Source organism: Amphiura filiformis, chromosome 16, assembly GCF_039555335.1.
Source record: "Amphiura filiformis chromosome 16, Afil_fr2py, whole genome shotgun sequence".
Classification (NCBI taxonomy): Eukaryota; Metazoa; Echinodermata; class Ophiuroidea; order Amphilepidida; family Amphiuridae; genus Amphiura; species Amphiura filiformis.
The window spans coordinates 16,264,232-16,279,213 of NC_092643.1; the positions used below are offsets into that span (position 1 = coordinate 16,264,232).

Genomic DNA, 14,982 nt, shown 5'->3' on the forward strand with positions numbered 1-14,982 from the left:
CTATCTTTAATACATATAACAAGATTCACACGATCTGATATGAGCCATCTTCAGTAGATAGCAACATTCACATGATCTGATATGAGCTATCTTCAGTAGAAAGCAACATTCACATGATCTGATATGAGCTATCTTTAATACATATAACAAGATTCACACGATCTGATATGAGCCATCTTCAGTAGATAGCAACATTCACACGATCTGATATGAGCCATCTTCAGTAGATAGCAACATTCACATGATCTGATATGTGTTATCTTCAGTAGATAGCAACATTCACATGATCTGATATGAGCCATCTTCAGTAGATAGCAACATTCACACGATCTGATATGAGCCATCTTCAGTAGATAGCAACATTCACACGATCTGATATGAGCCATCTTCAGTAGATAGCAACATTCACACGATCTGATATGAGCTATCTTTAATACATATAACAACATTCACACGATCTGATATGTGTTATCGTCAGTAGATAGCAACATCCAAACACGTTTATTTTTATATTTTACACGTATAAGTATCGGTGTTGCATAGTGTAATGCATACGATTAACAAAATTAAACACGTTTATAGAGGTTTTTGTGATAACAATATAAACACTCCAACACGTTTATATCACCTATATAAACATGTTAAAGTGTTACTAAAATCCTAAAAGCGTGTTATAGTGTTAATCGTATACAACAGCTCCTATACTTTTACTGCAGAATATAAATATAAACACGTTTTAGTGTTTATTAAGTGTTATCCGTTGTTTTTGACAGTGTGTGCCTGATTATTAGATTGGGAGAAATAAAAATTAAATAGACGATGACACTGTTGTGGTAAAACAACATTATGTGAGTTCTTGTTGTTGCAGTGTCTGTATAGCCTAATGAATATTATACCGTTAATTTGCAAAATATATTTGTGTGTAACCATCACTGTTGGCGGACGTTTGAGGGTGAGTGGGTCGGAGAAGAGGGTCTGAGATAGAGTGTCTTTCTTCTTAATAACAAGTCGACGATGCCAATGCTAAAGTGGTAAAACAACACTATTCTCAGTTTATTTGTATAATCGTGCAAATATTTGTGAATATCTTATGTGTATGATTTAAAACGGCTGTGATCTTTCTTTCAGCACTTTTTCATTTGTAATAAAGTAAATTTCTAATTGCGTATGTGCTAAATTCTCCAAATCTTATAGCATTCAGTTTCAATGTTCGAAACTCTACCTTTAGCCATTCAATGCGTATTTAGGGGGAATAAAGTTGCATCGTGCCGAATAAGGTATCAAAATACGCAGAACAAAATTCTATCGCCGCTTCAATTTGTACTTTAGTTTCGAAAAATCAAAAAACTTCTTCAGAGTGGCTAAAGATATCCTTTTATTTTGTAATTTAGTTTTAGTGTCTTTAATAAATCACTTTTGTTTTAAGTGTAAAGATGTTTTTTGTGCATATAGCATGTATAGTATAGACTTATACAACGAGGTTTTACAAGGCTGTAACTTACTTTGATAAAGACGCCCAGCACAGCAATACCGCCATCTGCTTTTATTGCTTCGCCAATATTCTCAAAAAGTTCAGTGTTCCAATGTACAAGGTGAAGCTATCAAAAGCAAACACAAAAACAACAATTCAAACAATAATATTACGCATATTTAAGCATGTATTTAATCAAATATACTATACTTACATACTTTAATCATGTTAATTCGCTAATTTTATCCGACTTTTAACTCAATTATTAGGCAATGTGGTATAATTGCATACATACTGATATTTATAATTATAGAAAAGTGCTGCACAAAAGATAAAGAAAAAGCACAAAAAGAAAATTATATATCTGATATTTCCTGTTAATTCACAGGTTTCACTTTTACCACCATCTACAATATTCTATAGATAAACAAGAAATGTCTTTAAAAAAGACAACGCAGTGATTAAAGGACATTTGTTACACTGTTCACATAGATACTGCAAGGACTTGATGCTTTAAACATGTTAAATGAAAGAGCTGTTAGATAAAAAATACTCACTTCAGCTGCGTATCTATGGCCATCTATGGTGTGTTCAGCACCCTTTTCATCAGAGCTACCCCAATGACAATGGAATTGGGCTAGTTGGTACTTATGTTGTAATGGACCGCCAAACAAGTCTAAACAAAAATACATTGAGGCAGAGTTAATGACAGCAATGCAAAGATGGTTGTAAATGAGGATAAATCCATAGTTCATTAAGTATAATGATCATGTACTATCAACTTGGCAATTTCTGATTCAGTCACTCATTCACGTGTCAAGGTATACAATAATCGTAATGTCAAGTACTAAAATTATGGCAAAATATAGTAACTTGTTTGCCACATATATTTTGGTTTTTATCTCAATCTCGTACAGAGAGTACAGGCAGAAAGAACCTCCGATTTTTGTTTATAGCAACGATTAGTAGTAAGAATTTCTAGCTTTCTCACCAAACATTGTGTGAAATATGACAGTTGCATTTGATCATGGTGTATTATAATATGTACATACCTACGTTACCATGGTAATAGCCCATGCACATTAAAAATTAAAGGAAATGCTTATGTCAATATTTGGTACATTTTCTTCACTTTACTGAGATACTGTTCGTTTTTTATATTCGTATATGTTAATAACCGAAACATGAATTCATAGGCAAAGGTTGCCAAACAATAGAATTATATGTAAAAGAACATAACACGGAAACGTTTGGTTGGTTAGTATGCTCAATACAAGCCTATAATAGTCAGGATTAGATAGTCATATAGTGCAAAGGTCTTTATATGATGTCTCATTTCAGCAAAATGGAGTATAAAAGTACCATTTGACATTAATGGGTTTTTAGTACAATAATGAACAAAATGCTTTAGTACAATGAAATGTAATAAATAAAATTCAATTGTGTGCTTTTATACAATTAAATGTTTAGTACAATGATGAATGCGTTAGTATAGTGTTACGAAAATAAAATGTTGATGAAAACAGCTAAAAAATCACGATCAATTATTTCTCTATAGTGTTTATGTGTTATATCGTGCACGGTTAACATGGTTAAATTAACCTTTAATTGGTGCCATTAACATGATAAACACCCCCGCGAACTTACATGTTCATAATGCTGTGGTTCAATATAGAGGCAGATAGTCAGAGTTTTACATAAAAGCTATTTTCTACTTTGAAAATTTTGTCATTTTAGAATATTTTGAATATCAATCGCTGTAGGTCTATTTGGTTGAGCTAATAATGCAGGAAGCACGTATAATTGACGCCGTTTTCTTTGGAAAAGTAAAACAGTTTACCAACGGAATGGCATGGTAAAAACAATATGATCCCCTTTGGCATAAATTTCGTATTCATAGCAAATTGAATCGGATTACCAGATTACTAAGTGAAGGCCTATAAAGCAACACAGTAGCATGATGAATTCGAAGAAAAGTTTGAAACAATGACTATAATGACGTTGGTCGATAATAATTCCCGTTTCTATAGTATTTCAATGCTCGTGGGGAGGTCTATCGTTGGCAAACCAAACCATACTATGTTTTTAACTTTAGGCTATATCAAAAAAATTGTGATCATGTACGATACAATATAGGCCTATATCGTTCCACAAACCCTGGGCAACAAACTGTCGCGCGATAAGTACTTTACTTTCTGATGTGCGTGCGAATGTTATTCATAACTCAACACCTTTCAATATTCCCGACACACTATTTATGTTAACATTCAACAACATCAGATCTAGTTGAAACATCCCGGGTGAAGTATTATAGGCCTAGTTTAATATATAAAGTAGAAATCGAGTTCAGGATGATCATCGTTTTACAAGAATAGGGGAGAGCGGGGAGTGTTCGCCCTATTTTTTTCTGACCAGCCTAGCGATGTCAATTTTAAGGTTAGGGATGACCTGGTTAGCTCATGTGAAAGCCCTATGTCTTAGCTATATACGACCACAATTCCAGAACTATAGGCCTTACAATAGCAACAGGATAGAGCAATCAAAAAAGTTTTGCAAAGTGGCGAACTTGCCCCATATTGGGGCAGGTTCGCCCATATGGTGGGGTAAGTTCACCCTAAACACAAAAAAAGGTTTAAACATTGCATAACAATAACATGTTCAATGGAAACATTTAGCAAGAGTAAACAGGGCATTCATTCTCTTCTGGGGGTCACTAAATTTGTTTGCAGGGGTCGGGTCAGGGTAAAATGTAGGGGTCCAAAGTGAGCTTAAACGTATCATGTTTACAACTTCGGGGAGATTATGGATTAGGACATAAACGGTGGTATGAGTAATACTGATACCACATAACTTTAAAAACATTCTTTTCAGTAGTTTTACCTTGTTTAATGGTATAGTTATCGATATTTTGCATAATACGCTGATGGGGCAGGTCCGCCCTCCAGTTTGGGGTAAGTCCGCCCAGGGAAGATGTAGGGCGAACATGCCCCATCCTCAAAAGGGCGAACGTGCCCCTAGTGCACATTTTTATATTTTCTTCAGGGTATGCAAAATACAAATCGAATAAGGAGTTCATAACTGCATTAAATCTTTGACAAATCCCATATGTTCCCAATACAGATATCCATTAAAACCATCTGTATTTATGTATCAATGATAATACAACATTACGAATGCAAGAAAAAATTACGTTTTGGTGTAATTTTTTTGTTTTGGCTGCAGTTCGATGAACACATCCCTATATGTCGCGTAGTTAATATGGGAAGTTTATAATGACCTATGTCACCTAATTTTGCCATCACCAAATTCCCCAATAGCCGTAGTGCTGAGAAACAAGGGGTGGGCGAACCTGCCCCTAGGGCGAACACTCCCCGCTCTCCCCTACTACTTGGAGAAGCAATAAATACGACGAAATGTGTCCGCAATTGTAGATAACGTCTGAATATCACATTTCGTTCTGCACTCACGTATAAAGTTTACGCTCGTAACGTGAATGACGTCACGCAATTTAAACGTGTTAAATTTGCACGTGGTTAATTGAATTAAATTCCCGCCAACATGGCCAATTGAGGCTTAGTGTTACATTTTTGTAATGCGTAAAATATGCATACAGTGCAGTCATAACTGTTAATTTCGTTACCTTGTTCCAAATAGCCCCCCCCCCCTATGGCATAGGCCTAGGCCTACCTTTTATTTCTGGTAGTTGGATTTGTTGAATTTTATCTTTATCATGTTTATAATCCATTCTGTTATTATCCCTATTTAACATGTTTAAGTGAATGTGTTTTGACTTTTTAAGCATGTTTTTTTAATAGTTGCAGCTTCACTTTACTCGGACGTGAGCAGGACCCGGGAGTAGGACTTTCTCCTCATCGTTAAAGATACCGGTAACATTCGCAAGAAGGTCGTGCAGCAGACAAATAAGGTAATGCGCTTAAAAGTGTTGAATATCACATAGGTAATGAAATCCTTTGATGATAAAATTGCATTCCGCATGAAACCTGTCTCAACCTATGTATTAGTGACCTACATATTAAACCATATCACATCAGGCGGTTGTAACATGAATGCTGAACATGGAGAGGAGCATAACCAGGGAGCAGGTATTGACGTCAGAAGTCGGTTCTTGGGTATATGTGCTTAGCGGTATATTAGTCAGGGAGTGAAGGCAGTTTAGGTAGAATTAATTCCTCAATCGACGATTTTTGTATCAATGGATGCAGAGTATATTGTAGTATTGTATAACAAAAATCGGCTAAAATCTACTTTGGGCAAATTTGTTTATAACCCCTTGAAAGTTGCACTTATTCTAACTTTGGGCAAGTTTAATTCCGAAGACGTAAATCAAAATACAATTGCGAAGCGTGGTCGCACGCGGCTATCGCGACGGCATTACGCGCTGACACATGAGCGACAAATTTTGCGTATAGTGCGCATACACCGTTTACCGCGCTGACTCACATTTTATTTATTATCCTTCCGCTGACACACGGTTCGCAGCATTGATTGCATATATTTTGCCATTCATTGACGGCGGACTGTTTACGTTGTTTTGCCAATAGATTAGCTTAGATTTGCGGATTATTAATTGGGAATTTTCAGTTAGCAGCCTGGACAACCGATTCTTATGTTTGGCAAGGCTCACTCAGTCATTTAATGAGGCAATACAAACGATCGAATTTGGTGTTGAAATGAGCTAAATTTTTAGTTGCACCTTTTCGATGTAAAATTAATTTTCTCGGCCAAATGAAAAGCAATCATTTTCATTTTTTCAGTAAATGTCAGGAAAAATTGTAGTGCTTGATACTGTATTTTTTTTCAAATTCTAGTGTTAAACTTAGGCGTGAAATTTAGTCATTTAGTGTAAGATTTTCGATTTTGATAGGCTTAAACTCTGTCCGCGAGCCTTTTTTTGGATCAACCTTTTAGCTTTTCAAAGTAAGATAGTTCGCTAATGAAGGATTTTTCCCAACTTTCTAACGCACATTTGCGTTTTCATTTCACCATTTTAACTGCCGGCTGACCATTTTTCAAAATCAACGAGTGAAATCTAAGGCTAATACTAGCATTGTGGATCGATATCCATGGGTTTAATAGGAATACCGGCATGGCTACAGTGTTGCTAGAACTTCAATATAGCAAAGAAATTCCCAGGCCTATAGCGCTCCTACTGATCATGTTTAACCAGAACACTCAATTGGGGATTTGGGCTACCAAATCGCTGGTCGGGCAATTTGCTTTCAATGGAAAATTGACCTGGATAAACAACAAAGGAAATATCGACTATTTCTGCTGGTTGCTCTCGAGATAAAAGTACTGAGTTAGACATTTTCTGAGTATGATGGGAAAAAGGGTAAAATAAAAACGGAAATTCTAACTAAACTATAATATATAGACCCACACGATGTGCTTTACAGAGGTGGGAAATATCTTTCTTTAGCAAACTATATTAGTTTGAGACGCTAAAAAATGAATTCCGTAAAAAGCTCGCGGGCGAACTGAAGGCCTATAAAAATCAAAAATATCACACTAAAAGACACAATTTGATGCTTAATTTTAACACCAGGATTTGTAAAAAAAAATGTATATCCAAGCACCAAGTTGTGCTGATTTTAACATGTATCGATCGACTTTCAGTGCGACTAAGCATTTCTAAAGAATCGGTTGTCCAGGCTGCTAACTGTTTTAGCATAATAGCTTAAAAGATATTTCGAAGGTGTCGTATTTAGTATTAGTATTAGTCTAAATAATATTATTATATTATGCACCTATACGCTGCCTGCTATAGCCCACTAGGTCTAATATTTAAAAAAAACACACCAAAAAACATGTCTCTCGTCCTCGGCTCTAGTCCGGGTCTTTAAAAACAAACAAAAAAGGAAGAGTTGCTTTTTTTTATTTCTTATAAATGATCGCAAAATTGGTGCAAATACAAATAAACTTAGGGCTGTTTTAGCGTATAAGCCTACAATAATTTATGTCTGAAAAAAAGACAAGGGCTTTGTTATTTTGTTGTTCTGTCTGGGAGGGTAGGGTAGGGCCCCTCTAATTAGGCTGATCACAAAACCTTCCATGATGTTTGGTTCTTTTAAGTGGATCGTAGGCCTATCAGGGTAGCGTGTAGTACGGTACCCCGGTAGCCCGTATCCCGATTGACCACTTTTTCCCTTCGTAAAGCATGAACTGCCAAGATGGTTAAAGTCTAGAAGAAGTAGAGTAGAAACTGGATTTGTCAATCATAAAAATCTAATCGTTTTTTACTTCAATCCTACTACAAATCTGTCCTTGTAGGCCTACAAATAAATCTATTAAGGGGGTACTACTCTCTAAATGTAAAAGAGTGAAAATCTCACTCCCGAAAAGAGTGATTCACGTATAAGACCACACTGAAAACAAAAACTCGTATTATGTAAGCTGAACTAAGCTTTGTTTAGTAGGGCCACTAGTTTCCCCTGGTAAACTAGTTTTTAATGTCGGACTAAACGTCCATATAGTATGCTTGGCTAGTACAGCATACAGTGAGGGAAATTGTTAGTACGGACATGCCGAACTATGCCAAATTATGGTACTTTACTAATAAGTGAAAATTAGTTGCACCGCAAAAGTTGGTCCAACTAACTTTTCTGGCTTTACGAATTGGTAGAACGAATCATGGTTGTGGACCGTACCAAGGGTTGTACTAAAGTTGAATTTACCGCCCTTTTGATCACATGACATGACTCTTATGACAAATTAAGCTAGTAGAGCTAGTCTCTACTAGCTTATAGACGACATTTCACACATGCAGCTGTAGACATAGCACATCTAGCATCTTGAGATGGACATTTTAGCCCCGATTCTAGCCCGTTAGAAATGGTCGAAGAAATGGAAAGGTATGTTTTATTGACATTTTTCCCAAGCTTGTTTTTGAATAACTTACAAACCGTTAGAATTTGAAATGAGATTGTAAATCGGAACACAAATGTCATGATCATGGACCGTGGGTTTGTGCATGCATGGTTGAGGCTGCCATGGCTGCCGAATTCGTGGAAACCTTCATCATGCCGTGTGTAGTAGAAAACAGGGCTCAAAAAACGGGCCAAATCTGTTTTTCAAATTCTAACCATGCTAAAAATGTTTGTAAGTTATTAAAAATACAAGGTTGGGAAAAAGGTCAATAAAACGTAAGTTTCCATATCTTCGACCACTTCTACCAGGCTAGAATTGGGCTAGTTCCACAGACTAGTTCAGTCAGCTGAACTAGTCGAACATTAGTACAGAATGCCCTATTAAAAAAAATAGTCGTACTTGACATCGTTTTTGATAGTAGAGCCCATTAGTAGAACACCCCAATATATTAGTAGAGTCCCTAGTAAGCTCTAGTAGGTCTAGTTGAACTAATTTATTATATTAGTAGGTCAAGGTTGAACTAGTATTTTGATAGTTAAGTCCCTAGTGTATCCTGACCTACTAACATATAGTTTAGTCCAGTCCAGCCGTATTAGTTACAGGTTAGTCGTACTTGACATTGTTTTAACTAACTTTTCCTTAGTTAGTCACCCCAAGTTTCGTTTTCAGTGCACTCAAAAAGGAGTGAAATGCGTTTTTTTTAACTTTAAAACCACTCAAAAAAGAGTGAAAACCACTCTTAAAGAGTGAATTTTAACTCTTTCAAGGAGTTAAATGAAGGACAACTCTAAAATGTGTTGTCCTTCATTTAACTCCTTGAACGAGTTGAAATTCACTCTTTTAGAGTGGTTTTCATTCTTTTGAGTGGTTTTAAAGTTTAAAAACACATTTCACTCATTTTTGAGTGGTTTCTAAGTGAATCACTCTTTTGGGGAGTGAGTTTTTCACTTTTTTACATTTAGAGAGTACACCCCTGCCCAATTTTGTGCCTATTTTTGCATTTTTCTCAAAAATAATAGCGATTTGGTGACAAGTAACATATGTATATTATAGGGGCAAGGACTACAACTACTGCACTTGAAATTTTATTTCAGCACAGACAACAGTTGTGGAGTTACAGTCAAAAATGAGGAAAACCAATATTTGATCAATAAATCAATAACTACTTGCCTTGAGTTGCTGAATTTTCAGTACAGTAGTTGTAGTCCTGGCCTCTATAATATACATATCTTACTTACCACTAATGCGCTATAATTTTTGAGAAAATGCAAAAATAGGCAAACAAAATTGGCCAAAGTAAAATACTATAAAGCTATAGGTTAAACTAAGTTCCGTCAACTTTCGCTTAGAAATAATATTTGAGCATGCAAGGTTGTTTTAACCGCCATCGATTGTCAGTGACTCAATTTCATGGAGCGATAACATTTCAATCAAATCAATATGATAGGGCCTAATAGGCTACGTTCACGCAGGGCGACGCTAGAAGGGGGTATGGGGTGTGATACCCCCTCCCAATACACAATTTTGTCGGCAAAAATGGACTGTGCTGTCAAAACCATGCGATTGTCGGCAAATGTAGTCAAAGCTATGTGTTTGTCGGCAGAGTCATGTAAAAGATTAATGTGTATAATGTGTTACGAAATTGTGCTGTTGTTAACGTAGGCCTATTGTTAATGTTATCATGGTTATAGTAGTTACTAATTAAAAAAATGTCGGAAACAAATTGGACCGCTAACACCCCCCCCCCACACACACACACTAAAAAAAATTGGGTGTACAATTCACATATATTTCCGTCGGCAAAACATGCTGTACACCCCCAATCATATTGGTCTATAGCGACGGCCCTGTGTTCACGTTTAATAACTCTTGCTTACATTTCTTCCCGAAAACAAAATAACATTAAATTACCATAAGGACCTATTAAACTGATATCGGATAATATTGCCAACAATTATTTTAATCAACAGATCAACATTTAGGCCTATTGTATAATCATAGATTATGGTATAGGCCTAATTAGTATCAAACACACGCGATAGGCCTACCACATGTAGGCTATAAGCGTGTAGTGTGCCAGCAGGTAAATACGTAGGCCTATAGTCATAGATACTATTTGGCCGTCAGTTATATTATACATTAGCAAAATAAAAACACGATAAATCTACTGCATTAGAAAATTGCATATAGGCTTGTAAACCTATAATAACTTTTTCATAACAAAGTCCTATACTTTTTGACATTCTTGTCGACCGTTCTGATAAGTTTGTATTTATTTAGGCCGTATTAGTGTTAATGGCTATGGGCTTATTTTATAGACCTATGTAAGGTCTAAATTGATTAGACGTTTAGTAGGCCTATACTATAATGACGTATAGGCATAGGTTTAATGACTAGGCCTAATTACAATTAATTGGTGAATGACATCAATGTATTTTATACATAAAATGTATTACTTAAATATTTATTTTTTCGTATTCATTCAACAAATGGGGACATTTTGATTCAGGTATGACAAATGGGTAAAAGTTGCAAAAACTTTAAACGTGATTATCTCAAAATGGCCATTTTTGTGATACGCCACTATGTCATCCGAGCGACAAATTATTGCACAAGGTGGCGATCAATTAGACACCGACTTCGTGTGTTGTGTGATGTGACGCTCTGGTTTACGCAGTATGCAACGCCAACACGCTCACTTGTTGCGCGAACGCAAATACAAAACAGTAAGCGTGGACGCGTTAACCATGTTTGCGTAAATGCGGCTTAATAGTCGGAAACGTTCGTGATTTGTGTATTTTTACAGTAAAATAGTGATTTTCAAATGCCTGTAGATATTTTTGCCCAGGGTGGATTTTGGTCGATTTTGGATATGTGATTGAATAATTGAAGCCACGTCTACCAGTACAAAAATTGTCGATTGAGGAATTAATTCCAGCAGACACCCTATCTAGGGCTCTCACTCCCTCACTATATGTGGTATTAGAGTTATAAACATTAGGGGAGAGCGGGGAGTGTTCGCCCTATATTTTTCTGACCAGCCTAGCGATGTCAATTTTAAGGTTAGGGATGACCTGATTAGCCCATGCGAAAGCCCTATGTCTTAGCTATATACGGCCACAATCCCAGAACTATAGGCCTTACAATAGCAACAGGATAGAACAAACAAAAAAGTTTTGCAAAGTGGCGAACTTGCCCCATATTGGGGCAGGTTCGCCCATATGGTGGGGGTAAGTTCACCCTAATCACAAAAAAAGGTTTAACATTGCATAACAATAACATATTAAATCCAAACATTTAGCAACAGTATACAGGGCATTCATTCTCTTCTGGGGGAGTCACTAAATTTGTTGCAGGGGTCGGGTCAGGGTAAAATGTAGGGGTCCAAAGTGAGCTTAAACGTGTCATGTTTACAACTTCGGGGAGATTATGGATTAGGACATAAACGGTGGTATGAGTAATACTGATACCACATAACTTTAAAAAACACGCTTTTCAGTAGTTTTACCTTGTTTAATGGTATTATTATAAATATTTTGCATAATACGCTGATGGGGCAGGTCCGCCCTCCAGTTTGGGGTAAGTCCGCCCGGGGAAGATATAGGGCGAACATGCCCCATCCTCAAAAGGGCGAACGTGCCCCTTGTGCACATTTTGGTATTTTCTTCAGGGTATGCAAAATACAAATCGAATAAGGAGTTTATAACTGCATTAAATCTTTGACAAATTCCATATGTTCCGAATACAGATTTCGATTAAAACCACCTGTATTTATGTATCAATGATAATACAACATTATTAATGCCAGAAAAGATTACGTTTTGGTGTAATTTTTTTGTTTTGGCTGCAGTTCGATGAACACGTCCCTATATATCGCGTAGCTAATATGAGAAGTTTATAATGACCTATGTCACCTAATTTTGCCATCATCAAATTCCCCGATAGCCGTAGTGCTGAGAAACAAGGGGTGGGTGAACCTGCCCCTAGGGCGAACACTCCCCGCTCTCCCCTACCCCATGCCACAGGGTTAAAAATCTTGAACTTTTGCGAAGCGTAAACGAGTGGAACGAGTGGAACGAGTGGTCCAGGGCCCGCTAAAGGGCCCCTGGTGGGGTCCAGGGGCAACGCCACCGGTGAGGGGCTGACGGGCGAAGCCACCCAAAGCTCCAGGGCTTCTACACTTTATAAATCCCTAGGAGGCCCCTCTGGACCACTGATTTCTTAAAATACAAAACACATTAATGAACTAATTGAACCTAGGCCTACTCTGGAAGATTTTTAAACAAATAATACATGGACAAATTTTTTTTTTTAAAAGTTATTTAAGCTAAATGCTATAGGATCATTCATGATTGACCTACAAAAATTGTTTGTGTTTTTAAGGTGGCTGTGTACTCTCAGACATGCATGTAGTAAAAGTGCAATAACTTTGTAATTATTCGCGCAAAACATATAAAAGTATACATTTTTATGAAGGCAAGACATCAATAAATCTTAATATAAATACAGATTTGGGGTAAAAACAACAATTTTGAAGAAAATCACAAAAATGTGAGTTTTTGGCAATATTTGTTAGGTACATCATAACAAAAAAACACTCTTTCCAAAATATTTTATTTTGTTTTTAGCTCAATCTTGAGGCTCCATTCCAAAAACGGTTTTTTATTTTTTGATATTGGCCTTATTTTTTGAAATATTGACCATATAAGGCATCAAAATGAACTTTTAAAATTCAAAAAAGCCTATTTGCACAAAATGATGCCCAAAATCGGAAATAGACCAAAATATAAAAAAAATGAGAAAACCGTTTCTTGAGTCGATCATGCTTTTTACGATGACCATATTTGCTTACCTATAGATGCTGTATTTATTGAGTCATCGTGTACCTAAACCGTCATTTTACCGAGAAAATGAACATTGAAATAATGGCCGTTGAAGTTTAAAGTGGTCACATTTTGCACTTTCATCGAATCTCACAGGAAAATGCGACAGTTTTCGTTTTTGTAACTTATATTACGTGAACATCGGGGAAATCCACAGCCCCTTGAGAAGTTTGAGCGAAATCCATTCATAACTTGATATTTAAATCGGGGGAAAGAACTTGAAAAAACCCACATTTTATCAGCTAAAACGGAGCCATTTGACCACTAGGTTTTTGTGAAATCAGTGCTTCCGTGGTGTTTCCATAAGATGCGCCGCGCATGCAGATAAGCGTCGCGTATGCGTCGCGTATTTGTGCGTTAACAAATTGCGCGATACGCAACGCGATGAGTTGTTGCGCGCGTGTACCTTGCTGGTACAACAAAGATTTTCTTTCCTTTTCAATTTCAAACACGAGTGGAATAGTGAAATAAAATCCTTAAAATATTGCAGTTGGAGTTTACAAATCTGGATTTTCATTCCTTGTATTTATAAACTAGAGCGATTACCGCACCATAGCTGAACCATGGGGCTTTGGCAGTATATTGTGGTACATGTATATATCAACCCTTTATGACCCCTTAATGACCTTAATGAAAATATTTTAAACATGTTTAGAATGTCAGAAGGATCATTGCATTTAAATTTCAGCTCAATTGGAGCATTTTGAAAACTTGACCTTTGACCCCTTTATGACCACTCAATGACCTTAAATGAATTTTAAAATATTTTAAACATGTTTAGAATGTCATAAGGAGCATTGCATTTAAATGTAAGCTCAATTGGACTATTTTGAAAACTTGACCTTTGACCCCTGTATTGACCCCTTAATGGCCTTAAATGAATTTTAAAATATTTTAAACATGTTTAGAATGTCATAAAGATCATTGCATTTAAATATCAGCTCAATTGGAGCATTTTTTGAAAACTTGACCTTTGACCCCTTTATGACCCCTTAATGACCTTTAAAAATGAATATTAAAATATTTTAAACATGTTTAGAATGCCATAAGGATCATTGCATATGAATTTCAGCTCAATTGGAGCATTTTCGGTTCAAATGACCTTTTTTGACCCCTGTGACCCCTTGGATGACCTCTGATGTTAGGAAATATTTTAATTATATTCTTTACTCCTTCCTCTTTCATTTGACATCACTGGGGGTTCATACCTTCGTGGCATTGAAAGTTATGTCCATTTCAGACCAAAAGGTTAGTTAGTAACCTAGTAACATACACTGTTATAGGCTGATACCATTTCATGGTTCAGCAAAAACATAACAAGGTACAAACATATCATAATAAAAAATTCCTTTAAAAAGGAATGTGGCGCCCAATGTGAACTTGGACGTGATATGGTGAATTCCATGGTGTGTAGATTTGGTATTATAATGATTTTTCTAGGGAAGAGTAGAAGATGATCAAATGCCAGAGAAATGTGTTTGATTGGGGAAGGTGTTCTGACAATCCAAATATAAACTTAGTCCACCTCAAATGACCTGTAACAATTTGTGATTGACATTGCTTAATTCACCTCGGATGACTTTGATCTGACATTCAACATTTTCGCGCTTACAGCAATCATATCCATAACAATTTAACTCTTACAACTTCCTGTCAACTCTCTAATTTAAAACTTTAAATTTCTGTCTGTTTGCCTTTTCTGTCTTGTGCCATTTAGTACACTACAGTTTGTTATAATTA

General features: G+C 36.3%; 1 protein-coding gene across 2 annotated transcripts in view; it reads right to left on the minus strand.

Annotated features, from left to right (window-relative positions):
- LOC140135637 (carbonic anhydrase-like) overlaps positions 1-14,982 on the minus strand; it is a 38,509-nt gene that overhangs the window by 9,764 nt on the left and 13,763 nt on the right. For both annotated transcript variants that reach the window (XM_072157211.1, XM_072157210.1), the window contains 2 exons: positions 2,029-2,147; positions 1,503-1,598 (listed from right to left, as the gene is read on the minus strand). In XM_072157211.1, the coding sequence (XP_072013312.1) occupies positions 1,503-1,598; positions 2,029-2,147 (215 nt within the window). The remainder of the gene's footprint in view (positions 1-1,502; positions 1,599-2,028; positions 2,148-14,982) is intronic.